Genomic DNA, 25,350 nt, shown 5'->3' with positions numbered 1-25,350 from the left:
ACGGGAGGTAACTGGTCCACTCTACTCAGCACCAGTGAGGCCTTAGCTGAAGCTAAGACATCCAAGTCCGGGAGTCAAATGAACACATGGGGAAAAGCCCAGAACAAAAGTGACATTCGTTTTTCTAAACCTTTTCTTTTCCTCATAGCTATAAAAAACTGTTCATGTTTAGTGTTGAGGGGGAAAAAAAATAAAAAGACTGATGGGGTCCTGACAGTCCTCAAAAAGGTTAAGGGCTGTTATAAAATGGATGGTGATCAACTGATCTCTGTGGCCACTGAAGGTAGCAATAATCAGCTCTCTCTTCAGCAAGGGAGATTTAGGTTACGTATTAAGAAAAACTTTCGAACTATAAGGATAGCTATGTTCTGAAATAGGCTTCCAAGGCAGGTCGTGAAATCCCCATCACTGGAGGTTTTTAAGAACAGGTTAGACAAACACCTGCTTCCAGAGATGGTCTAGGTTTACAGCACAGGGGGCTGGACTAGATGACCTCTTGAGGTCCCTGCCAGCCCTGCATTTCTATGATTTAGATGGTAAGCTCTTTGGACTTGCATACACTAGTTTCTTTCCCTAAAGTTTCCAGTCACTGCTACCAGCAATATCCCTCTACTGGAAGTCACCATGGCTGCAACCACCAGTATTTTACCCAAGTCATCTAGATCTAGATTTCCTTGAGTCATGATTACACAACACAGTGAATTAAAAGCCAGGGGCTAGCATGAGTGCTCCCAGGGTTGCGGGGACTCAGTTATTTGGGGCAGGGGCAGATTTTGTTTTGCAGGGGGAAAGCTCCTGGCACTCTGGGCGGTGAACGTTACCGCTCCGGGCCGCTCAGCCCGGGGTCTTGGCTGCGGGCCGCCCAGCAGCCGGGTGACAGCACAGCTGGGAGCAGTCCGGAGGCGGGGCGCGGGCGGCGTTGCTGGGGCTGGCACAGCAGGCCGGTAGCGCAGGCTGGGGATGGCTCACCGCTGTCTGAGCCGCGGGGAGGCAGGGCCAATTAGAGCGAGGGCGGGCGGCACCCGTGACCGCGTATGTAACCCGAGGACTATGCCGGGCCGGGCCCGCTCACTCACCGCCACCGGTTGATGCCCACGTTGGAGGAGCCCGCGAACCAGGGGTCGAGGATGTAGACGCAGCGCACGCTGTCGGCGCCCTGGATGCACTCCCGCAGCGCCGGGTTGTCGTGGAGCCGCAGCCCCTTGCGGAACCAGTGCACGGCGTTCACCCCCATGGCCGGCGGGCGCGATCCCTCACGGAGCGGCGGGTTCAGGAAGAGCCGCCGCGGCTCATGCCGGCCTCGGCTTCTTCTCTCCCGCGCAGCCCTAAAGCGGTGCGAACCCCGGCCCCGCCGCGGCAGGGGGCGTGACACGGAGCGGTAACGCTGTTGCCGGGTCGCTCCCTCGGCTTGGCGATCGTCCGTTGGCGCTAGGACCCCCGCGGAGGCGACAGCGGGACCGGCCGCCTAAGGGGGACACATCACCCCGAAGCCTTGGCGCCCACTCCGAGAGGCCGCGCGCTGCCACAGGTGACGGTTAGCGGCGCGCGGGACGTCACGCTCCAAGCGGCTGTCGCTTCCTCGCCGCTTGCCCTGTGACTGCACCGGACTCAGCCGCTGACGGAAATCGTTAGGCCCCGCCCCTGCCTTCCTATTGGCTGCTACCGCCCCACCTGACCAGCCGCCCTCACGTTCCTAAAGTGTGTTTACTACCCTGCGCGGATGGGAAAGGGGGGCGCGCGGGCCGAGGGGCTCGATGACAGAACCGACAGGAACTGTCGAGCTAAAGGCAAACAACCGAGCCCGTTCCCGTGAACAAATCCGCCCGTCTGCCCGGCCCGGTAACCGAACTGAGGAGGGTAGGGGGCGGCACCTTCAGGACTGCGAGCCCCCACCTTTTTCGTAGCGAGGGCGGAGAAGCCCGGATGAGCACGGGGCTGCGAGGAGGCTGCGGGCGCGACAAGCGCGTGCCTTCAGTTGGCGGCAGAAACGTCTCTTTGTGCGCGTGCTCGCCTGCTAGGGCTGGGGGACATTCTAGTGAGGGGCGGAAGGGCGCGCCGCGCGCGTGCACGCTGGGGAGTGGGGGCGGTAAATGGGCTGTCATGTAGAGAATCCTGTGTACGTCAGAGGGACGCTCGGGAGGCGCGGTCACGGGCGCGCGTGGGCCCGGATCCCACCGCGCTGCCCACGTCGTTGCGGGGGGAGAGGGGGCGCGCCCGCAGGGACACGGGCTGGCGCTTACATAACTGAGCGGCACGAGGCACGCCGTGAACGCGACAGCGCCCTGCTTCCTGCGCGGCCCGCTGTTCCATGCCCCTACCCCTGCCAGCGCCTACGTCATCCGGACCGCGCGTGACCCCTTTCCTGCTTGCGCTGGTGGCCCGAGCGGTACAGGCAGGAGCCCAGCAGCCCTACACCCCGGCGTTCAGGGTGGTGCTTATACCTAGCAGAGCTGTGCCCCGGACTGCTTCTTCCGCAGAGCCAGAGAGAGCGAGCAATCAGCGTCCTTCCTCTGCCCCTCCCGCCACCCCGTTACGAAAGCGGTGCTGGCACTAGGGGTACTGCCATTCTGCCCTGGCTTGAAGTAGTTGCCAGTATATACGGGGTTTATAGTTTGGCTAAATGGCTCTCAGCATCCCAACTATACACATTGTTCCAGCGCCCCTCCATTAACCCATTTTCTTTGGAAGCAGGGTGTGTGTGAATTATACTAAGTACTATTGTGTATGGTACTATTTAAAAGGATTTTATTTTTCCTTAATCCCAAAGACTCCCCCACCCTCAGGGTGCATATTTCCCAATGCACTACACCCCACCTTGCCCATTGTCACTGGTCACTCAAATCCTGCTGGCTCCCCCTTGAGGCTATCACTAGAATTGTGTCTCACCCCCCCCCCCACCCCAGTGGAACCCTTTCCCCCTCATTCCCCCCAGCCCAGTTCGCCCCTGCACAGGGGGGCAAGGGGAGATGCCAGCCCACTGTTTCTCTGCACTACACAGCACTTTTTCAAAAAAGTTGGCAAGAGCAAATGGGATAAATGCTCACTTTTGCCAAAGAAGTCGGGATGGCTGGGACAGGCTTAAAAAAGGGACTGCCAGCCAAAGCAGAACATATGGTCACCCTATAAAACACCACCTTTTATTTGCACAGTTTCAAGTATCAGAGGGGTAGCTGTGTTAGTCTGGATCTGTAAAAGCGGCAAAGAGTCCTGTGGCACCTTATAGACTAACAGACATATTGGAGCATAAGCTTTCTTGGGTGAATACCCACTTCATCATATTCACCCATGAAAGCTTATGCTCCAATATGTCTGTTAGTCTATAAGGTACCACAGGACTCTTCGCTGCTTTTGCATGGTTTGTAATCCACCCACTGCTACACTGGGCTAGCACATAACCCAGAAAGTGAAATAATTAGAAATAAAGGCAAAACTGTGGGCATGGCTGTGCTACAGCTGACTAGCTTCCCTCAGCCTAGCCAGATCTAGGTCAGCTTAACTAGGGCACTCAGTGTGAATATTTCACACCTCTGAGCAACATAGCTATGTCGATCTAATTTATTAGTATAGACTAGACCTAATTCAGGTTCATTGCTCCTAGTGAATGATCTGCTGAAAGAAAAACCAAAAACCAAAAACAACCCAGTAAAGATACCAAGAAGTTAATTTTATAATCAACTTTAATAAAAAAACTTGTGTTCCTTTAAATACACCTTTAATTACCAAGGAAAGATTTCCCCTAACCCATCTGAGACACTTCTCAAATTTGCCTTTATATATTTTTTATTTGTACTTTTGTAATTACTTTCCATACTTTAGCTGTTTCTTGTTCAAAAGAGCTTTCATGTTTAAGAGCAGTATAAGCTCAGACATCATTGTTACGAAGAGAGCAGGAACACATAAAGGAGACCTTAAGCAGAATGACAGGTTTCAGAGTAGCAGCCGTGTTAGTCTGTATTCGCAAAAAGAAAAGGAGTACTTGTGGCACCTTAGAGACTAACAAATTTATTTGAGCATAAGCTTTCATGAGCTACAGCTCACTTCATCGGATGCATTCACCTTAAGCAGAATAAAATTCTAACCAAAGATGAAGAGAATTCATTAATTGAAATAGGTCATGTTTTAAAAAGCATCCTCTACAAGCAGAGCTTTGTAAATTAGCATTTAAGGCAGTTGAATGTGTCATGGTATTGACCCACTTGTCTCACAATAGGAAGTCCTTTTTTAATGTAACAGGTTAAAATGTTTCTCTTTTGTTTAAACTAGAGAGATACATGTATAACTAGTACAAGCCCCTGGTAATCCTGAGTGACAGCTAAGCATGTTCTTCAAAAGAATGATGAATGTATTTTTGTCTTTTTTTTTTTTAAGTGTAGTTAAGATATGCAGACTTTGCGCAGCTGTTGGGAACTGCATGTGATACAATCTGGCTCAAGATTTTCAAACACAACGAAGAAGGGACATGATAATATACAAAATAATGGTAAATAAAGGTATACTGGGAATTTTTTGTTCAGCATGTTTCATTGTACAAGAACAAGGGGACACTCAGTGAATCATAGAGACGTAAGGCTGAAAGGGACCTCAAGAGGTCATTCAGTCCAGTCATCCACACTGGGGCAGGACCAAGTATACCTAGACCATCCCTGGCTGTGTTTGTCTACCCTGTTCTTAAAAATCTCCAAGATGAGGATTCCACAGCCTCCCTTCACCTATTCCAGGGCTTAATTACCCTTAGAGTTTTCTTACTATTAACCTAAATCTCCCTTTCTGCAGTTTAATCAGATCATTTCTTGTCCTGTCTTCAGTTGACATGGAGAACATTGCTCACAGTCTTTCTTGTAACAGCCATTAACATATTTGAAGACTTACCAGGTCCTGTCCTCAATCTTTTCCTCATGACTAAGCATGACTTTTTTTTTTTTTTTTTATAAGAACTTTTGCTCCTAGGTCAGGTTTTCTAAACTTACCGTTTTTGTTTTTCTCCTCTAGACTGCGTATATTTTGTCTACATCTTTCTTGAAGTGTCTCACCAAAAACTGGACACAGTACTCCAGTAGAGACCTCATCAGTGAAGAGTAGAAAGGAACAATTAGCTCTCATGTCTTACATATGATGTTCCTGTTAATGCATCCCAGAAACTAGAAGATGGCAAATTGAAAACTGATAAAAGGAAGTATTTTCATACAATGCAGGTTAGTCTGTGGAACAGTCAGAGACCAGGACATAGGCATTCATGCCTAGTGGTTGGAACAGGAGTCAGTCAGCCAGGAATAGAAACCCAGGTCAGAGCCAAATTGAGAAATTGGAGCCAAGGCTCCTAGCTGGGTTACCTGGAGTAGAGAAGCAAAGGAAAGGCTGGGTACAAGCAAGAGCTATTGCAGCTGTGGGCAAATGCTTTGAGCAGGCACCAAACTGCTGGTGCTGGGCTAGAGAGCTATTCTGCCAACTCTAGCTCCTCCACCTGATTAGTAGGGAATCAAGCAATCTGCTACAGCAGGGGTCGGCAACCTTTCAGAAGTGGTGGGCCGAGTCTTCATTTATTCACTCTAATTTAAGGTTTCACGTGCCAGTAATACATTTTAACATTTTTAGAAGGTCTCTTTCTATAAGTCTGTAATATATAACTAAACTATTGTTGTATGTAAAGTAAATAAGGTTTTTAAAACATTTAAGAAGCTTCATTTAAAATTAAAATGCAGAGCCCCCCGGACCGGTGGCCAGGACCCGGGCAGCGTGAGTGCCACTGAAAATCAGCTCGCATGCTGCCAGTGGCACTCTTTAGGTGCCCAGTGACTGACTCTGCTGCAGGCCCTGATTCCAGATTGGAACTGAATACTAAATAGTATAATTGAGCCCAAGAGTTTAGCAGACTTAAAACAGTGATTACACATGTCAAAGTTTGACTCAGACTCACAATTTATCAGACCACTCTGTTTTATTAACAAAGCTGCTCTGCTAATACATTTAGAAGTGAGCCCCCCGAGTGGGGCTTGTGTCTTTTAATTTATACAGTTTTTTGGAGAACAAGTTACAGAGAAGTTACAGACAAAAGAAGAAAAAGATTTTAGTCACCACCCTTCGAGATCCCTGAGACCAGTCACGTATCTTCAATTACCTGCCACCCTTAACAATCTCCTTTAACAGCTTCCAGTTAACTTAACTAATTGCCCTTCACACCTTCCATTCTGATGCCTGCTTCTTAGATGTGCTGGCTCTATCTTAATTGCTTCTCCATTCAAAAGCTAACTGTCCCTACCTGTGCTCCCTCAGATACTTTGTAACATGTTTTGGCATGCCCTCTCATATACAATGTATCCAGCATGTCCCCTTATACAATGTTATACTTCCACACACATTTACTAAAACATAATATACAGCAGTAAGTACCAAATAAAAAGCCATGAATTTTGGAAGAGATATAAACCCTCGTGCTTCAGGACTAAAGGCAACCAATAATTATAGGTTGCGTAAGAGGAAATTTACCCTGCCTCTTACAGGTCTTTTAGCACCTTCCTCTGAAGCATCTGGTGTTGGCCATTGTCCATAACAAACTATTGAATTAGCTGGACCACTGGTCTGATTTAGAATAGCAATTCATGTGTTCCTCACACAGGTGCTGTTGGTGGAGTACTGAAAACAGTTTCACATAGTAATTTTAACTTTTTCTGCTGCTTTTGCAGTTTTGCATTAAAGGATGGACAACAACATGAAGTGTGTGCTGATTACAAATAAAAATAATTACACAAGAGTATCCTGCCTCTATTCACCTGTTTCTCTCCCAATAAGGAATGAACCCAGACCAGAAGTCCCTACTTAACTACTTAGAAGCAGAACACTATTTTAAAAAAAAAAAACCACCTAATTATTTGTTCTCCACTGAAGTAGATTTTTGTAAATAGAGTAATAGTGTATTGTAGAAAGGTGGGCTCACTATTGGCATGCCCCTTTGCAGCTGGGTGTGGCATAGCAGCTATCCTTTCTAGCAGCCTCTGTCTACTTCAGTGGTCTCTTCTCATGACATAGCCCTCTAGTCAGGTCACATCCCTTCTGCAGTAACAGAAAGCCCAACAAACAGACGCTGGAACAAATAATCTCAAGACTGTGTCTCTCCAGCCCTCTGACTTGGGGCCCACTGGTCATCACACTCTCCTCTCCTTAATAGTGGGGAACCCATGCTCACCATCTACATTATGTTCCAATCCAGATACCCTATGTCTGCTCTGTCAGACACTTCATCACTGCCTTCCTGGACTCTTTCCTACCATTAGCCTTTCTTGAGGCATTTTCCTTAGCCCCTTCCTGGGGCCTTTGTAACAAGCAGCATCTCCCAGGGCTTCTCCCCAGAGGTCTAGTTCCTACCCTTGTGTCAGGGTCAGCCACACAAGTTTACACTAGTCCTGTGGATACGAGGTATCATCCCTCTCTGGACTTCCTCCTCACTCTCCAAGCCTTCCTGTTCCCCACAGGTCTTTCTACTCTCTACTTCCCTACTCCCCAGAAGGAGATCATTTTTCTCTCTCCCCATGCAGCCCCTCAAACTTCAGACCCAACTGCATTTTAAGATTTGTGATCACAGCCTCTTGGGATTTACTGCCTCAAGTTTCCTTTTAGCTCAGGAGGTCCTGCCTCTGGCCCTAGGCTTCGCTAACTCTTGCTCAGTACCTTCTGATTCTAGAACAAGTGAGGCCTCCACAAGCATCTCACAGCCTTTAACCCAAAAGGGAAAGCTACCTTTCTCCTAGCTCTCTTCCCTAGCCTTCTCTCTATTAGCCTGTGCTCCTTCCTTTAAGAAAACCAAGAGGTACTGGAGCCACAGTCATAGCACCACTCAGGTTTGGCCCATCTATGGAGGGGTGGAGAGGCCAAAACTAAAGGGAGCTGTGTCCAGCTTTACCCACTTGAAATGTTGGGAGGTATGGGCTCCTGTTAAGTGTTTCATTGCTTGTGTGGGGTACAGACACCTCAGATTTTTCCATATTATCCCTCTCCAACTCCTGAACTTTATGAAATATTATTGATATTTAAGGTACAGCAGCAGCCAGAGGCCCCCATCATGATTAGAGAGCTCTATGGTGTTTGTTGCTATACAAGCTACCACTGATCCACACAGCTTAAAAAGAGTTTGTGGGGCAAGTTTCACTCCCATTGAAGTCTATGGAAGTTTTGCCATTGACTTCAATAGAAGCATAAATGGCCTTAAGGCTTTCAAATACTGTTTCCTTATAGGCTTAACATCAAGTTCTCAAAGAAGAGGAAAAGGGTAAAAATGAGGAACAGAGGCCCCAAATCACCTCTCTTTTTCCTTTCTCTCTGCCCATAACATCCACAAAGCCTGAAGGACAAGGCAAGGAGCCCAAACTTTAAATAAGATAACACTGATATTTCAAAGGGTAACAACAAGCTTAACAAAACAACTTTTTCTCATGAGCTCATTCTTTTTGGTCACATGCTTAGGGCCTATGGAAATATTCCAACTCAGTTTAAAACTAGAGTCCATCCACATCTAATCTGGGCCTATATTCCTATATAAAATGTGATTTATTGGGGTCTCTTGACCATAGAGGGAAATTGGGATGGGAATCTCTGTTCTCTTTGGGAGACTATGAAAGAGATATTGGCCTTAATAGGCTCTTGTGGTAGGTGAAGCAGAGTATGAACTGTGAGCTATATTTAGTGCTGTGCCGGTTGGAGATATGCATGTAGAGGTTTTTATTTTTGGAACTTTACTTTTAAATAGCCTAAATTTCAAATGTTCGTTTGTTTAATAACCACATTCTAATATTTTGAAATAAAGGATATTGCTTTATTTAAAACCTTAATTCCATTTTCATGTCTGGGAATTTTATTAAATTCAGACATGCCTCAGTGCCCTAAATTGGAACATTTCTATTTAAAACTGAAACAAAACAGTTGTATCAAATGGAAGAAATATGGACATAAGTGATTCTCAGTGAGAAAGATGCTGGAGTCTGTTTGCTTATCCTTACTCTAATTAAGGAAGAAGATATATAAGCATGAGTTATAGCATACTTACATCTAGTCTAGGATGCTGCGTCCCAGGTTACCACAAGATTGGTACATTAAAGCACTGAGACTTAATTTATTAACAACTGTACCTAACAACTGTAAGCTTGACTGACTCAAAGTATTCTCCTCCTCCTTGCACTGATGGAAAACAGGACTAACTCCATCAAAACCAATGGATTTACATCAATATACAATGGTGAAAGTGAGAGAAGTCAGGCCCATCCCTGCACTGCCAGGTTATCCACATACTACTTGTCTAAATTCCCCCAAACCCATCCCAGCATGCACAAGGCCCAGTCAAACCTAGGGTGGATTCTCAGGGGATAAAGAGTGGGTTTTTTTGGGTGTTCCACAGTCTTGGTCAACAATCTGGTGCAGCTGTTGCCAGGATATTATATGGGGGTAACCAGCAAAGCTGAAATTGTAGGAGCAGATTCAGCTCTGGTTTATCCTACAGAAGTAAAGATAGCTTCTCCCCTGAATTTGGCCCTTAGCCACCAACTGCTCCTAGGACAGCCCATAGTAAAACATTGGCTATTTTACGGTGATCTGTGCAATGCACTTCTGAGGAGTCTAAAGGTGCCTCACTATTGCCCTCCTCACTCAGACACACCCTAGTCCCCCTCCCCCAGCTATCCTTAAATTACCCGGGCGCAGGCTACCCTGCCGGGGCCTGGGTTCATTGCATTCATTTTATGCAAACATCCCCGTGGCGATTTACAAGTTTCATGCTAATTTTTAAGGGCCAGATCCTGGGCGCCACTGGCGAAAGGCCCCACCGTGGCAGCTCAGCGGGGCAGGGGAGTTCCCAGCAGGGGACGCTGTGCTGCTCCTGCGGGGCCGGGGCCCGCCGCCTCCTCGCTCTTCCCCGCGGGCAACAGGGATGGGACAGGCCGCCTGAGCTCAGCCAGCGCCGTTCCCACCGGGTACAAAGGAAGTGGGGGGAAGGGCTCTCTCCCTTCCCTCTTCCCACGCGTCGCCCCTCAGGAGAGCCGCCGTGAGAGGTGAGGAGCCGTCCCGGCCGCAGGGGACACAGGAGCCGAGGGGCTGAGCACGGGCGGCTGCTCCCGCAGCAGGGCGGCCCGCGCTGACTGAGGCAACCCCGCCACTGGGGAGCTCAGGCAGGGCTCGTTCCCCTCGGCGAGCACCACAGCGGGGCCCGGCCGCCTTCCCCTCCAGGCTCAGGATCCAGTGGGGTCCGCAACACCCCCCATTGCCAACATGGCGCTGGGGCTGGCCGCCCCCCACCCATCCGGAGCGGGCGCAGGATCCTGGGTCACGGCCTGTTCCTCACGCCTTTACCCGCGCGGCGCCCAGCCCGGGACTGGCAGCGCGCCCGAGCGGCCGGCGGTCCAGTTATTAGCCCATCCTCGGCTCTTCTGGGTCACCCCGCGCTGAATCCCTCTCTCGAGCTGCCCCTGAGAGTTGAGGCTAGAGAGAGCCCCCCGTTTCCTGGGTACAGTGCGGGGCGGAGGGAGGCTGTAAAGGGCGTTTGTTTTCCTAATTAGGTGAAGACATGTGAGCATATTGAAGGGGAAATTTCAAAAAGCAAAGCGCAGGCGTCTGAGCTGAGCGTTAGCGACTATTCCATAATATTATTCCAGAACTTGGTTATTTTGAAGACAGTGTTTTCCTACAAAGCCTCTTGTAAATAATGGTATTCTCATCTACAGACTTTGCAATATTATTTCAATATCCAACCATAGCTTTTCCACACTTTTAGCAGGACACTATCGATTTTTAAGTTCAAATTAATGTCATGTATTACACATGCCCTGAGTACCCATACTAAGTATTGGGTGTTAACAAATCACATTTTTCTACTTTTTAAAAATGTTTTTCTCTTTCTTGTTTCTATGTAACCCTCACTAAACAACAGAGAAACTGACTACAGGCAAAGTAGTGTCAACAGAATAAAACTATCTAGTTTGTTTCACTTTAGTAATCTGGGGAATTTTTTATAGGTAAAATGTTGAAACAGAAGTGTAAATTTTAAGTTGGCTGGGTCCCTTTGACAGAACCTGTGATTTATGTGCCTGACCTCAGATAAACACAGATAGCATTTACTAGGCCAAATTTCACGCTTTATAATTTTGCTTAAGAAATCTATTAGATGTTATTGGAAAAGTGTTCATGGGTAGTGCATTTATAAGTGAATATGGTGCTGAAGTCTATTCTAGTCTTTTAAGGCCTTTCTTTGACAATTTATAAGTTGGAAAATAAAAGTTGGGCTTGGCTATTTTACCAGTAAGTACTTTTATGGATCCCATTGCCAAAGTCTCCAAGCACTTTTAATAATACTTCATTTCTATGAGAGCTGTGGATTGAAGGTGCTATAGTGCTTCACACAGTTTAACTAAGGCCCTGATCCTGCAAGTACTTACAATATATGCTTAAGTTTACACACCAAGTAGCTCCATTGAATTCAGTAGGACTACTCACAGTACAAAAAGTTAAGCACTTGGATAAGACTTTGCAAGATCAGGGCCTTAGGTCTTAAACCCCATGAAATATTATTCCAGTTTTTCAAGATTGGGAAACTAAAGCACAGAAAGTTGAGTGACTTGCCAACAGTTACACAGCAAGGCTTTGACAGACCTAGAAACAGACCAAGATTGCTTGAGTCCCAGTTCTGTGCTTCAGCTTGCTAAACAAGGTTTCCTTAAATTATGAAACTCTTGTGATCACATCAAAAACCTTGGATTGTGACTTTAGCATGTTCACATAGTAGACCTGGATTATGGGTAGAAATCTTATTCAGCTTCAAAAATTTGAAATAACATCAAAGAAACATACTAGTAAAAATGTTTTACATCAGTGTCCTCTTATATGTAAGGTAAATGTGCATATAATTATTTAAGAATTAGAACTAAATTTCTAAAGTATTAAAGGCTTTTTAATCTATCAGAAAAAAGGTATAACAAGCTAATAGTTAGAAGTTTAAGCTAGACAAATTCAGACAAGAACTAAGGGATAGATTTTTAAGTGAGAACAATTAACCATTGGAATAATTTACCTAGGACTTGATGGATTCTCCATCATTTGAGGGCTTTAAAGAAATACTGGATATCTTTCTAAAAAGATATCAAACAAAAGTCGGATGCAGAAATTACTGGGGAGGGTTCTTTGTCCTGTGGTAGGTGGGAGATTAGTCTACTAGAATATCATAATGGTCTCTTCTGTCCTTAGAGCAGTGGTCCCCAAACGTTTCACAGTTGTCCCCCCCTCCCCCCAATCTGGTCCACATCCCTGCTCCCGGAAGCTGGGAGAGGGCCCGTAGCATGGGGGGAGGGCAAGGGGAGAGGCATGGACAGGAGTAGTGGGGGGCATGCTTGCGGCCGGGAGTGGCACCAAGGCTGGGTCTGGGAGCCATGGTCAGGGGCCAAGGCTGGGGGCGGAGCAAGGCTGGCCTGCACTCCTTCCCCACCCCTGTGAGAGCTGGCCCAGAACCTGCAGCACCCCCCTCAAACGTTCCTCTGTGCCCCCCAATGGGGGCATGCCCCACAATTTGGGGACCACTTCCTTAAAGTCCATGAAAAATTAACATTTTTCCTGCTCTCTTTTTGATCTTTATAAGGGTATTTTTAGCTGAGGAGAAACTGCTATACAGTAAAACTGACAGTACACAAAGTTTGCAAGTGCACAAACTGAATTTGATCTTTTTTGCTGACTTTCAACTATAGTAATCAGTGGTGTGTTACTTATAGCAATAATTGGTACAAAATTTTCAAACAAATATGATTTTTCAAGTTTTTACTGTCCCCTTTAGCTTCTAAAAGGTTTTGATAAAAAGTGGAAATTTAAGAAGTTTTAAAATTTATCTGATAGTGCCCTTTTGTATTTAAACACTGCTGTTCTTCCTGTTATCTCAGAATATGTGCAGCTGCATTAATGGTAACCTAACTTCAGTTAGAGTGTGGGTGGGAACACTAAGTATCCAAAACCACATTCTGATTGACTGGTTGGGTCTGTCACATCTGTGCACCAAATCCAAAGGATGCACAGATAGGAGCTCCTTTACACATAAATCCGTTTGCTCATTATATTCAACAGGTGACAGTAGAAGTTAAGTACAGAAAAAGATAAAGCAGCTGTGGGGATGAAGAAAAGGAGTTGTTTGAAGGAGAAAGAGTGATAACAATAACTCCCTCCCCAAAATGCCAAGCTGCAGTTCAGCCACTTTTAACCTACCTGACTAGTCAGAAGAAAGCTGTCTACTAGTCCAAATTATCATTTATTATAAAAAGTGAGTTCAGTGGCTTTTAGGATATATACTGCCATTGAAAGAAACGATGTCTGGGAAAAATTAAACAAATATATTCAAAGTATTTGAGAAAGGCATTTAGCTTTTCCCTCTCATTTGGTCCTTTTAATTGGAACTTGAGTTAAAAAAAAAAAAAGAAAGAAAAAAAGGCTAAATTGCATAGAATCCCATACTTTAAATGTCCAACTGGAGAGCTACACTCTAATAGCAATAAGACACTCCCGAGTGCCCATGAGTTGGCTAATGATACATTTTTTGCATGGTTGGGTGAATCCTGCCTAGTATCTTGCAGTACATCAGAGGCATTCACCAGTAGCCTATTAATGAACACCCTTTTGGGGACTATTGATATACTAACCATGTGGGAACAGTTAAACTTGTGTGGTATTTGGGGCAGAACACTCGCATTCTGCCTCATGTTCCATATATGGCATTTTGGTGTTTTATTGTTCTATTGAAGCATCCTTTGGGATGTTAGTAGGAAATTCCAGCTTTCATTCCACTTCAGAATGAATATAAGTATGTGAAAATGTTCCTTTTAGAAGTAATTGTCTCTTATAGCAGCTCAGGTTTGAACATGAATATCTTTTGAACATACCATATAAGACAGAAATTAACATTTTTCTATTTTTTGTTTTTACATTCATTTTGTATATAGTGCAGCACTCCAGAATGTTGAGAGGAATCGCTAATAGTGCAGCACACGTGTTTACATTTTCGTTGGCTAGATCTCAGCGCTGCAAACCAGTGGTGACTCTCTCGTCCCTGTGGAATAAAGTACAGGATGGAAGCTTTTTACAGCAATCTAGTTATATAACTGATATAAAATCGAAAGTGGAGAACAAAAGAACCGTGGAGAATCTCTACAGATTATCCGTTGATATTAAAAAAATTCGGAGACTAAAGGAGTGGGTCCTCTTTCAGGATGCAGCCTATGTTAAAGAAACTGCTCATACTTTACGAGAAATGGGAGCTGATAAGGCTGCCATAGCAAATATTTTGGAACGTTGCCCAGAGGCAATCCTCCGTACCCCAGCAGAGATAAACTCTCAAAGAGATCTGTGGCAATCAGTATGCCAAAATGAAAAACAACTGGTCAAATTAATAGAGCAGTTTCCAGAGTCTTTTTTTACTGTTGAACATCTTGAGAACCAGAAATCTAATGTTCAGTTCTTTCAAGAGTTGGGACTGAAGAATAATATAATCACCAGGTTCTTCACAAGTGCCCCCGATATTTTTTACAAGCCTGTTGAGAAAAACAAACATATAGTAGAGACATTACAGAGAATGTATCTAAATTTAGGTGGTTCTAATGCCAATATGAAGATCTGGCTTCTGAAATTATTGAGTCAAAACCCATTTATTTTGTTAAATACCTCCACAGCAGTTCAAGAGAACTTGGAGTTTCTCCAGAAGAAAGATTTCACTGATTCTGAAGTTCTGCAACTGCTGTCCAGGCTTAAAGGTTTTATTTTTAACCTTAGCCCTAACACTATGCAGAAGAGCATGTTTTTTTCCAAAGATGTTTTTAAGTGCAATGATCAAGAATTAAAAGAGCTAGTGTTGAAATGCCCCGCTCTCCTCTACAATTCTGTTCCAATTCTGGAAGAAAGACTCAAGGGACTGTTGAAGGAAGGAATTTCTGTAGATCAGATTAAAGAGACACCAGTGGTGCTGGAGCTGACAACCCAAATTATGCAGTACAGAATTAAAAAGTTAGCTGCTTTAGGATACAATATAAAAAATGGAAATCTAGAAAATTTGAATGGAACAAAGAGAGATTTTGAAGCCACTTATTGTAGGATACAAGCAAAGAGAGAGAGACCAATGTTTAATCCTGTTGCTCCTTTAGATTAATTTGAATGTCTTTATTCAAAAAGGGAACTTTATCCTTTCTTAACCTTAGCCAATTTGTAGTCTGCTGCATGAAGTTGTGGCTTTAATTCATAGCTCACTAGTACTTTTAAAAATTGTATTACAAAAAGTGACCATAATAAAAGATTAGCAATATCATGTAAATGATAACAATAAGGACTAGGTTTTTAGATTGTATCCTAACCACACAATTTTTAAAGAAGTTTCCCCTATCAAACTGGCCACCAACTTACCTAGGTTTTTAGCAGTTGGTGTTGCACTGACCAGTCTATGATAATGCCGAGAGCGATTATACTAACCAACAAGAAAAGTTAGCAGCATGAATTTTCAGTACTGTTCATCAGGCAGCAGGTAAGTAAAAGGCTTTCAAAAAGTCCTTTAGGTAACTGCCACTGCAACAAAGAGGCCACTGGAGGTTGAGCCCAAATTGAAGCTGGCAGTCTGATGGGGTGGAAGGAGATTACAAAACTAGAGTCTCCACTGAGAGGATGTGCAAGGACTATTTACCATATTTATGTACAATCATTACTATAAGAGGGCCCTGTCACCATCTTAGTGTGGTCTCTCATGGGGTCTCATCTTCTCCTGACTGACCTTCCTAGTTTTCTTTCAGTTAGTTCCTGGACCTTCACCTCCAATTAAGTCCATGAGCTCTTCACATTTTGGATTTGCAGTCTTTTGGTTGTTTTCTTAGAGACAGCCTGATACTATTCTTTTCTGCCTCCCTTTCCTTCTCTGTACTCTCCATTTTTTGTCTTGTTTCCTCTATTTGTTGCAGCTGTGGATGCCTGCTTCCATGATTGACAGCTGCCTGGGGTTCTGATCAAGCTGCTTGCTTATAAATAGGAAAAACCCTCCCCATCTATGCTCATTCTGGGATTTGTACACCCCATTACAGGCCCTGATCTGGTTGGGGACTGTGGGTGCTCATATAATGCAAATAAATAACAAAATGGTTCTAGAGGGTCTCTTTCGAGGTTATGAAACCTCAAGCTGGCTCCTCTTGCAGGAACTCTCTCTCTCTCTCTCTTTTTTTTTTTTTGGCCTTGGCTTCTGTCTCTAATTCCCCCTTCTCTTCCTTAGACTAGAAAGAGAACAGGATCAGAAAGGGAATTAGCTGAGGTAAAGACTGTGCTTCCAGAGGGAAGGAGGCAAAGAAGTCTGAGGGGAAGAGTGTGGTCTTATGCCTTTTACAGTAGCTGTGGCTCAGGCACAAGTCTTTGCTTTTAAACTGATGAACATTAAAAGTGGACAAGATATACAAACAGCCACTGCTGTTGTTTCCTAGGCATATGGAAAAACTGATATCTTAGATACCATGATGTGGTAACCATTGAGAAATGCTGACCTTTTAATAGTGGCTACTGTAGGTAGTCATTAGGCTTTCTGGGTGTGAAAGAAATGGTACATGACAAAAACAGTCATTAAATGTTACTTGACAAATTAAAGTTGTCAGGGGTTTCTGCACAAGCTTTCATGAGCAAGTGGTCTGTATATATTCCTCCTTGGCAGGCAGGAGATAATGCATGAAAGAGCAGTGAGGTGAGCAACTGCTAAGGGACATGTTCCATATTTAAAATGTCTGGAAACTCAAACATATTCAAATAAGTGTGATCAAAAATATCAAACTGTAAATTGATTTGGTATCAAATTTCCATAAGAAAAACTTACTAAATTCTTGGGGCTCAACAATGAACCAAAATTGTTGACTACAATGGGAGTTTTTGTTGTGCATGAAATACAAGATCAGGTCTGTTCTCTTTGAAGTAACACATGAATGATTATTTTGCTTGTCATGAGTATACATTTCAGATACATGAATACAGTACAATTGACTGTAACACTTGCTACATTCGCTATATAATTAAGGACATGTTGGCAATAAATCTGGTTTTTTTTTTGTTTCCTCTTATTTTCTTAGAGGTTTACAACTGCTGAGGAAACTTGGTATTGGATTATTTACTAAGATAAATACTTTTTTCCTTGCAAACAACACGCTCAGCACATATACCCTTCCTTTTCTGATCTGTCAATGAGGTTTGAGGATGTTGGGAGCGAATCAGTGTTATGATATAGTCCCTATCTTTCAGTACTCAAGGGACAGGGGGATTCATCCTCTATGCTAAGTAAACTGTAATTTTGTGATTGTTATGCATTTTCCCCCAGGTACAAGGAGACACTTCAGATATCCAAAAGGGTGGATATAATAGGTAACACTGAACCATTGCAGCACTAAATAGACAGCCTGTTAGTTATACCTTTTGATAAAAATGGTGGCTCAGAGACAGAGGAAGAAGGGAATTTCCTGCTGGAAGTTAAATCAAGATGTAGCTGATATCTTATTTATATACTGATGTAAGAGTGTTTTCCAGTTGCCTTGAGCGCATTATGCTCAGCCTGCTATACTGCGCTCATTTAATTCTTCAGAAACATAGTGCAGCTAACTTGAGAGAATTTTTTGAGGTAATTGAATATGACTGAAGTCTCTTGCTGTTGAAAAAGCATTTGATGGTGCCTCTGGAGATTGTACTTTCAAAAAAAATTTAAGAAATGTGGGTACGTTAGTAACTTACTTGAGTTTCTGTCTTTCAGATTGGTTAATTTAATGCTGTGTACACTCTTCAATCAGCATGAAACTGGTCTGTTGTTACTTCAGTAAGGATCACCTCTAAAAAAAATATTACTACTGTAATAATTCTCATTATCCTTCTTGAAACCTCATTTAATAGGCCCACCCATGTTACTCTATTGTGCTATTATGCTTTCACTTTCCCAAATATAAAAATAATTTAAATTGGTTTCCATTTTTTATCTCTCCGCATTTGTCTTCATTTTTCAGACTGCAAGATCTGCAGGCAAGAACTGTCTGTGTTTTGAACAAGTGCCAAACATGCTGACAGTTATGTTTTGCTACACAGGATTAATTTAATAATTTTGTTAAATGGGCTATCCAAATTTACTCTCCAGTCCCATTCCAGTTTGTTTCTGTTTTCAGATCAAAGGTCTGTTTGGTCCACAAATGAAACATTCCTTCACTCAGCCAGAAATTCAGATGATGTAAAAATGATCATGTAAGAAGTCACAGAAGTTCATAAACATTCGAATGTTTACTACACAGCTACATACTACTAAATGTGGCACCTTAGAGACTAACCAATTTATTTGAGCATAAGCTTTCGTGAGCTACAGCTCACTTCATTGGATGCATACTGTGGAAACTGCAGAAGACATTATATACACAGAGACCATGAAACAATACCTCCTCCTACCGCACTCTCCTGCTGGTAATAGCTTATCCAAAGTGACCACTGTCCCTACAATGAGTATGATAATCAAGGTGGGCCATTTCCAGCACAAATCCAAGTTTTCTCACCCCTCCACCCCCCAAACTCACTCTCCTGCTGGCAATAGCTCATCCAAACTGACCACTCTCCTTACAATGTGTATGATAATCAAGGTGGGCCATTTCCAGCATAAATCTAAGTTTAACCAGAACATCGGGGGAGGAGGGGTAGGAAAAAACAAGGGGAAATAGGCTACTTTGCATAATGACTTAGCCACTCCCAGTCTCTATTTAAGCCGAAATTAATAGTATCCAATTTGCAAATGAATTCCAATTCAGCAGTTTCTCGCTGGAGTCTGGATTTGAAGTTTTTTTTGTTTTAAGATAGCAACCTTCATGTCTGTAATTGCATGACCAGAGAGATTGAAGTGTTCTCCGACTGGTTTATGAACGTTATAATTCTTGACATCTGATTTGTGTCCATTTATTCTTTTACATAGAACCTGTCCAGTTTGACCAATGTACATGGCAGAGGGGCATTGCTGGCACATGATGGCATATATCACATTGGTGGATATGCAGGTGAATGAGCCTCTGATAGTGTGGCTGATGTTATTAGGCCCTGTGATGGTATCCCCTGAATAGATACATGGGCACAGTTGGCAACGGGCTTTGTTGCAAGGATAAGTTCCTGGGTTAGTGGTTCTGTTGTGTGGTATGTGGTTGTTGGTGAGTATTTGCTTCAGGTTGGGGGGCTGTCTGTAGGCAAGGACTGGCCTGTCTCCCAAGATTTGTGAGAGTGTTGGGTCATCCTTCAGGATAGGTTGTAGATCCTTAATAATGCGTTGGAGGGGTTTTAGTTGGGGGCTGAAGGTGACGGCTAGTGGCGTTCTGTTATTTTCTTTGTTCGGCCTGTGCTGTAGTAGGTGACTTCTGGGAAGTCTTCTGGCTCTATCAATCTGTTTCTTCACTTCCGCAGGTGGGTATTGTAGTTGTAAGAATGCTTGATAGAGATCTTGTAGGTGTTTGTCTCTGTCTGAGGGGTTGGAGCAAATGTGGTTGTATCACAGAGCTTGGCTGTAGACAATGGCTCAACCTGGATTTGTGCTGGAAATGGCCCACCTTGATTTTCATACACATTGTAAGGAGAGTGGTCACTTTGGATAAGCTATTACCAGCAAGAGAGTGAGTTTGTGGGTGTGGTTTTTGGAAAAAGGGGTGGGGGGTGAGAAAACCTGGATTTGTGCTGGAAATGGCCCAACTTGATCATCATACTCATTGTAAGGAGAGTGATCACTTTAGATAAGCTATTACCAGCAGGAGAGTGGGGTGGGAGGAGGTATTGTTTCATGGTCTCTGTGTATATAATGTCTTCTGCAGTTTCCACAGTATGCATCCGATGAAGTGAGCTGTAGCTCATGAAAGCTTATGCTCAAATAAAGTGGTTAGTCTCTAAGGTGCCACAAGTACTCCTTTTCTTTTTGTGAATACAGACTAACACGGCTGTTACTCTGAATACTACTAAATGTGTAGTCCTAGAAACCACCTATGCCTGTTTTCTTCTAGAGTTGAGTTTTCAACTTTTCCAAAAGTTTCCCACAAGAAATCCAGCTTCTGATATAGTGTAAAACTTCTATCCCTCCCTCCTTACTGAAGGTTGGTCCAATAAAAGATATTACATCAGCCACCTTGTCTCTAACACCCCTCCCTACAACATTTTCCTCTTTCTCCTCTGTTACAATTGAAAACACCACCTGATTCCCAGTCACACAGGCTCAGCCAGGTAGTCTTCTCAAATTCCTCCCAGTAGTCTGTACAAATCTTGCCCCTTTACTCTTTATTCTGTTTTGAGGATATGATCCTTCCCTCACAGTGCCAACGGCTAAAACCTTAACCATGATCTAATGAACTCCCATCTTAACTACTGCTCCTCTGACTTCCCCAACACATCATAAAACTGAGCCGCCACCAGGATGTGCACAACTGAATAGAGAACCACTTAATGATATTGTTGTAACCCTCATTCATTCTTGTCCCCCTTCCCCTCAAATAACTTAAAATCAGAGTTTTCCATCTGTAAGATCTTTTCAGAACGAGGTACAGAGCTGTATAGAACTCTGCCCACAAAGCAACAAAGAGCTGTCCATGCTTTAGCTGCCATGGACATCTCCCTCGTGGAATTGAGAAAGTCTCAGTCTCACAGCTCAAGAATTTTCCACACATGGAGAGTCAGAGACAAGCTTATTTCCTGACTGTAAACTGTTTGGGACAGAGACTTGGGATTAAGACATTGGATTGTGACTCTGGAGATCAGCGTTCAGTTTCCTGTGCCATTAGTATTCATTGGACCTTGGGGAAATTCATTTTCTCTCTCTGCTTCAGTTCCCCCGTCTGTTAAAATAGGAATATGTTCTTCCACTATTTTTCTTGTCTGAACAGTAGGACAGTCCTTGGTGCATCCTATCTGTACATACAGCTAAAAGCACAATGGAGCTGCAGTCTTGGGTGGGGTCTTTAAAGCACTCTTAAATCAGTGACACTTTTGGGTGAAATAATGTAATATGGAGACATCCCATCCCACCAAGTTATTCAACTCATAGGTAGAATCATCTCCCCTGTAGTTTTACCTTCCCCGCATCTAGAAAGGAAGCTGTCAGAAGAAGTCAAACTGCAACAATTTAATGTTTCACAAGTTCCAAGCAGGACAGAATTAGAACAGTTTTGAAAAAAGGGTCAGTCATACATTAAGTGGAAAATAAAAATATGCAGACAGCATAAGACCAAGTTCTAAACTGAAACCCTATACTACTTTTAAGCATTTAGTTACAAGAATTCAGAATCACTGAATAATACATTTTGCTCATAACACATGCTACAAGATGATGGTAGAGTTGTATAGATTATAGCAAGAAACTTCTCAGGCTACACTTAGTTTTCTGCAAGTTTCATAGTGTCTTATTTAAAAAAAACAACATTTAAATGGCTTATCAAAAAGGAGTGTGTGTTTTAAATTTAACACTCTAAAATCCCCAGAGTTTCCATAAAGATTATTAGTAAGGGTTTTGTTGAACAGTGACTGTAGTAATATTTGTGAACCTTTGAATTGTTGATTGTCATACAACTCTGTGTTAAGGGCTCTGAACTCTGATGATAAACTTACATTTACTACATGGTCCTCTTCAATCCCCAAAAATGGTATATGACAGATTAGCAATGCAAGATGCTTTACTCAAACAAGATGAGTAAATAATTCCTTTAGTTGGAATCGTAAAAAAAAAAAAATACATACTTTAAGATTTAATTTCCACTTCTACAGAGTCACTAGAAAACTGTCAGATAAATATATATTTAAACAGTAATGATGTCTAATGAAGAAAGCTGCTTCAGATCACAGCTGAAGTACCAATGGTTCAGACATACTAGCTGACTAATTTATATTGAATAGTTTACCATACCAACATCAGTTAAACAGGAATAAAAATTTTAGACAAGTGATACCTTTTGACCTTTAATTTCTACAAACACATTTATATCTTCCTTGTACAACTATAGCCACTTAAAAGTAAACTCACATGTTTAGAAATTCTCTGCAGGGACATACGTTTTGAGGAAATACTGCATACAGAATAGTCACATAAAATTTTTGCCATCTTTTACAGGCTGCCAAAAGGTTATTCTTAGCTGCAGAGTCAGCAGATCTTGAATAACTGAGCCTGTGTCATGCATTTAGATCCTGCCCATGCACATCCTTGAAGATGTATGAGAATGCAGCCATTCAAAGGAGTATCAAGGTTGGAAATCTGTTCCTATGCAATTCATTGAGATGACATTTCTCCTGCTTTAAACATAGTCAGTCTTGTTTATTTGTTTAAATAGTACAGTGCTGTGTTTTAAGTAAGAGTGTACTTGAGATACAAATGTAGTGACAAAAAATCTTTATATCTTGGTTATAGGAGATGGTGAATGGTTAAAGCAACAAACTAAACTGGTATGGCATGCAGTTAGACAGCGGCTTTTCTTTAATTAGATCACTCTTCAGTGGTTTCCAACTTCACAGCAAAGAAATTTCTCTCAAGATGACTACGTTGCCATCCATTACCATATGAATCATGAACCTCGGCTTAATTGAAACTAAGCCATTTCCTTCTATTGTTTTCTAGCTAAAGAGTCACAAGTAGTAAGCTTTCATTTGCAGGTGACAGAGTGATACCTTTAAAATACACCTGAGATTTAGCAGTATTGTCTTTAGTAAAAGCTGGCTAAGTTTCAGATATCAACACATCAAAAAAAGTGTCTAAAGTTTGTTCTATGAACTGTGTTGAAATGATGGCCATTAGAAAAAAAATCTTTACACAGCTTCACTAAACGAAAAATAGTTTTTCAACCATTAGGCATGAATCATTAAAATCAGTATACCGCAAACATAAAACTTAAAATGCCTTCCATCACAATCCATTTTAAGCATACTTCCCCCCCCCCCCCCATCCCCACTTCTGAACATCTCCAGTTCTGTCTCTTGCCAGCCATCACTAACAGAATGCACTGACAGAGTTTATTATCTGTATAAAAATACAGTTTCAAAAAGCAAAAATATATGAAATTATCAGGCACATCAGAAGATGCCTTTACATAGTTCAAGGATTCCTTATCAAGAGGATGCAGAAACCACTAAGAATGGTAGCTGGCACATCATACATCTAGTACTGCAAAGACTGCCAACTAATTTTTTGCTTTCACATTTTAGTCTTATACTGCAAAAGATTTACAGTAAATGAACATGTATTATCCCTTCATATACATGTACTTGGTTCTACAATTAGTAACATTTCACCAGATATAAAGCATGAATCTAGGTTTTAAATGAACCTTCATACACTGTGCTGTCAGCTTCTTCTGTCCCTTCAGAGGAAAGCAAAAGTTTTCCCATAGCTCTTTAGAAGATAAGCGTTTAAGACATGTGGCTTTGTTGTAGTCCAAAATCTTAGCAGATTCCAATGCCACTGACATAGTATTACGGAAATCAACTAGGTCTCAGTCCTTTAGTCAGACTTATCCTTTTTCTTCCCTGTTAAAGGTACTTTACTTGTGACAGCAGATCCTACAGCTGTAAAGCCCCCAGCCACAGCAGAAACGCTTCCTTTAACCAGACTCACTCCCATAGAAGGCACTGCTGTAACAGCTGTTTTGGTCACTTCCAAACTTTTTCCTCCAATCCAGGCTACACCACCGATCGTGGCACCGACAGCTCCCTTTGTTACACTGAAGATTCCACCAGTCACACGAGAAAGCATGCCAGGCTGCTGCTGTGGATGATCTTTCAATGAACCTGAAGGACAAAGTGTAAACATTTGAGTCAGTAATGTTGTGATTAAGCATTTTAAAAGAACACAGTTTATTCATAAGTATTGCTCCTTTTAATGACATGACATATTGTAAGATGCGTATCTTACATGCACTCTTTTTGGCTGCCTGCCTGGAAAGTGCCAGTGTTCCCAGGGTTGGTTCTTATTGAAAGGCGAGATAAATGGAGCAAAGCCTAAGGGTGCCTTGATGCCATTTTTTCACAACACGGATTATCGGACAGTGAGTCTTCCAAGTTTAGATCAACGGGTACCCAAATTGAGGGTCCCCATAGAATCCTTTGGCTAATCCCCGTCTCTTTCCCTTCCCAAATCCCTACCCCAAATGTCAGTTCCACCTCAGCGCCTGAAGACCTCATTGCCTACATGTACACCTCTGCTGGGCTTTGGCTACTGTAAAATTCAATTTTTTGCAGTAGGGCTGTCTCCCCAAGTGACAGAATTTCTATTCAGAACCAGAGCATGGTATCTACTGGGCCTAAGGGAAGCTGAACTAAGGTTATGTTGGGAAGTGGTTGCGGGGAGGATATCCCAGCTTGGGGGGGGGGAGGGGGGAGTAAGCTGTTTTGTTTCTTTTTCCTCCCTAATTTTGTTTTGTTTGGGTGGTGGAAGGAAGGAAGGGAGGGAGGAGGATGAGAAGAATAGAAGTTCAGGCCGGTTCTTTGCTCCACCCACCTCCTCCCTATCACCATGCACACACATCCAGTTTGCCTACACTGGGCCCTTATTCTACATTTGGGGGAATTCAACATCCCTAAAGACATTTTAGGAAAGTGCACAGGTGCCCTGAAGTACCCCATACCCCAAAAGGCACTAAGAAATGCAACTAAAGACTTCCAACAGAAAACCCACCAGTTAAAATACACAGGAAAAACTCAAACCAAAAGATCTTGCTATATGTCACCCTATGCCTCCCTCGTTTTTTCTTCCTGGCATTATGCTTAAAGTTTAATTATAAGCTTTGGGGAGCATTATTTTTTGTTAGTATTATCGAAGCGCCTAGAAGTCCCAGTTATGGACCAGGACCCCATTGTACTAGTCAGGGGTGCTGGAACAATCTTTATAGTGGGGGTGCTGAGGATGGAAACCATGTATTTGGTGTTTGTTATTATTACTTCAAACCAGGGGTGTGGCAGCACCCCCAGCACCACTAGTACAAGGCACCGTACAAACAAAGAACCATGTGTTTTATAAAGCTCCTTACATGTTCTAAATGTTGCATAAGCAGCCCATATTCTGTACTTATGGTACGACTAAATATTCTCAAACTAAGAGGAAACTTCAGAGTTATAGGAAAACATCCTAAACTAGATTGCGCTTCTGTAAGCTTAAAATTGGAAATCCATCCTCATTATCCTCCCACATTTAAGTATTCCAAGTTTCTAAATGTAAGCTTTGAGATGAAGAGAGAAAGACAGAGTAAACTTACAGTGGAAATGCTAACCCAACCTTAACTATAGAAGCATGTTATCATCTATAAACAGAGGACTTTTTGAGCAGTTTGCAATTTTCAACACTATTAGATGCTGGGTTAGAAAAGC

The 25,350-nt window shown here is 43.0% G+C and overlaps 3 protein-coding genes across 9 annotated transcripts in view; 1 reads left to right on the top strand and 2 right to left on the bottom strand.

Annotated features, from left to right (window-relative positions):
- CRY1 (cryptochrome circadian regulator 1) overlaps positions 1–1,633 on the bottom strand; it is a 74,721-nt gene extending 73,088 nt beyond the window's left edge. Inside the window, exon 1 of one of the 2 annotated variants that reach the window (XM_073324442.1) lies at positions 1,077–1,633. In XM_073324442.1, coding sequence (XP_073180543.1) covers positions 1,077–1,234 — 158 coding nt within the window. In that variant the 5' untranslated portion in view covers positions 1,235–1,633. The remainder of the gene's footprint in view (positions 1–1,076) is intronic. The other variant, XM_073324433.1, reaches the window with a different exon arrangement.
- On the top strand, positions 891–24,264 carry MTERF2 (mitochondrial transcription termination factor 2). 5 transcript variants are annotated; one of them, XR_012156224.2, is made up of 3 exons: positions 9,645–10,031; positions 17,759–17,821; positions 23,667–24,264. XR_012156224.2 is itself a non-coding variant. In XM_073324484.2 (2 exons), the coding sequence occupies exons 1-2, from the start codon at positions 1,755–1,757 to the stop codon at positions 15,146–15,148; spliced, it is 1,284 nt and encodes a 427-aa protein (XP_073180585.1). In that variant the 5' UTR covers positions 891–1,754; the 3' UTR covers positions 15,149–17,064. The 5 variants fall into 5 exon arrangements, 2 of the variants coding, with proteins under 2 accessions (XP_073180585.1, XP_073180565.1); XM_073324484.2 differs by lacking the exons at positions 9,645–10,031; positions 17,759–17,821; positions 23,667–24,264 and adding exons at positions 891–1,839; positions 13,950–17,064; XR_012156225.2 differs by lacking the exon at positions 17,759–17,821.
- TMEM263 (transmembrane protein 263) overlaps positions 21,945–25,350 on the bottom strand; it is a 33,023-nt gene continuing 29,617 nt past the window's right edge. For both annotated transcript variants that reach the window (XM_073324511.2, XM_073324520.2), the window contains one exon: positions 21,945–23,775. In XM_073324511.2, coding sequence (XP_073180612.1) covers positions 23,489–23,775 — 287 coding nt within the window. In that variant the 3' untranslated portion in view covers positions 21,945–23,488. The remainder of the gene's footprint in view (positions 23,776–25,350) is intronic.

Source organism: Lepidochelys kempii, chromosome 1 (genome assembly GCF_965140285.1).
Source record: "Lepidochelys kempii isolate rLepKem1 chromosome 1, rLepKem1.hap1, whole genome shotgun sequence".
Taxonomy (NCBI): Eukaryota; Metazoa; Chordata; order Testudines; family Cheloniidae; genus Lepidochelys; species Lepidochelys kempii.
The sequence above is the reverse complement of the archived record's forward strand: the minus strand, read 5'-3'. Positions and strand labels throughout refer to the sequence as shown.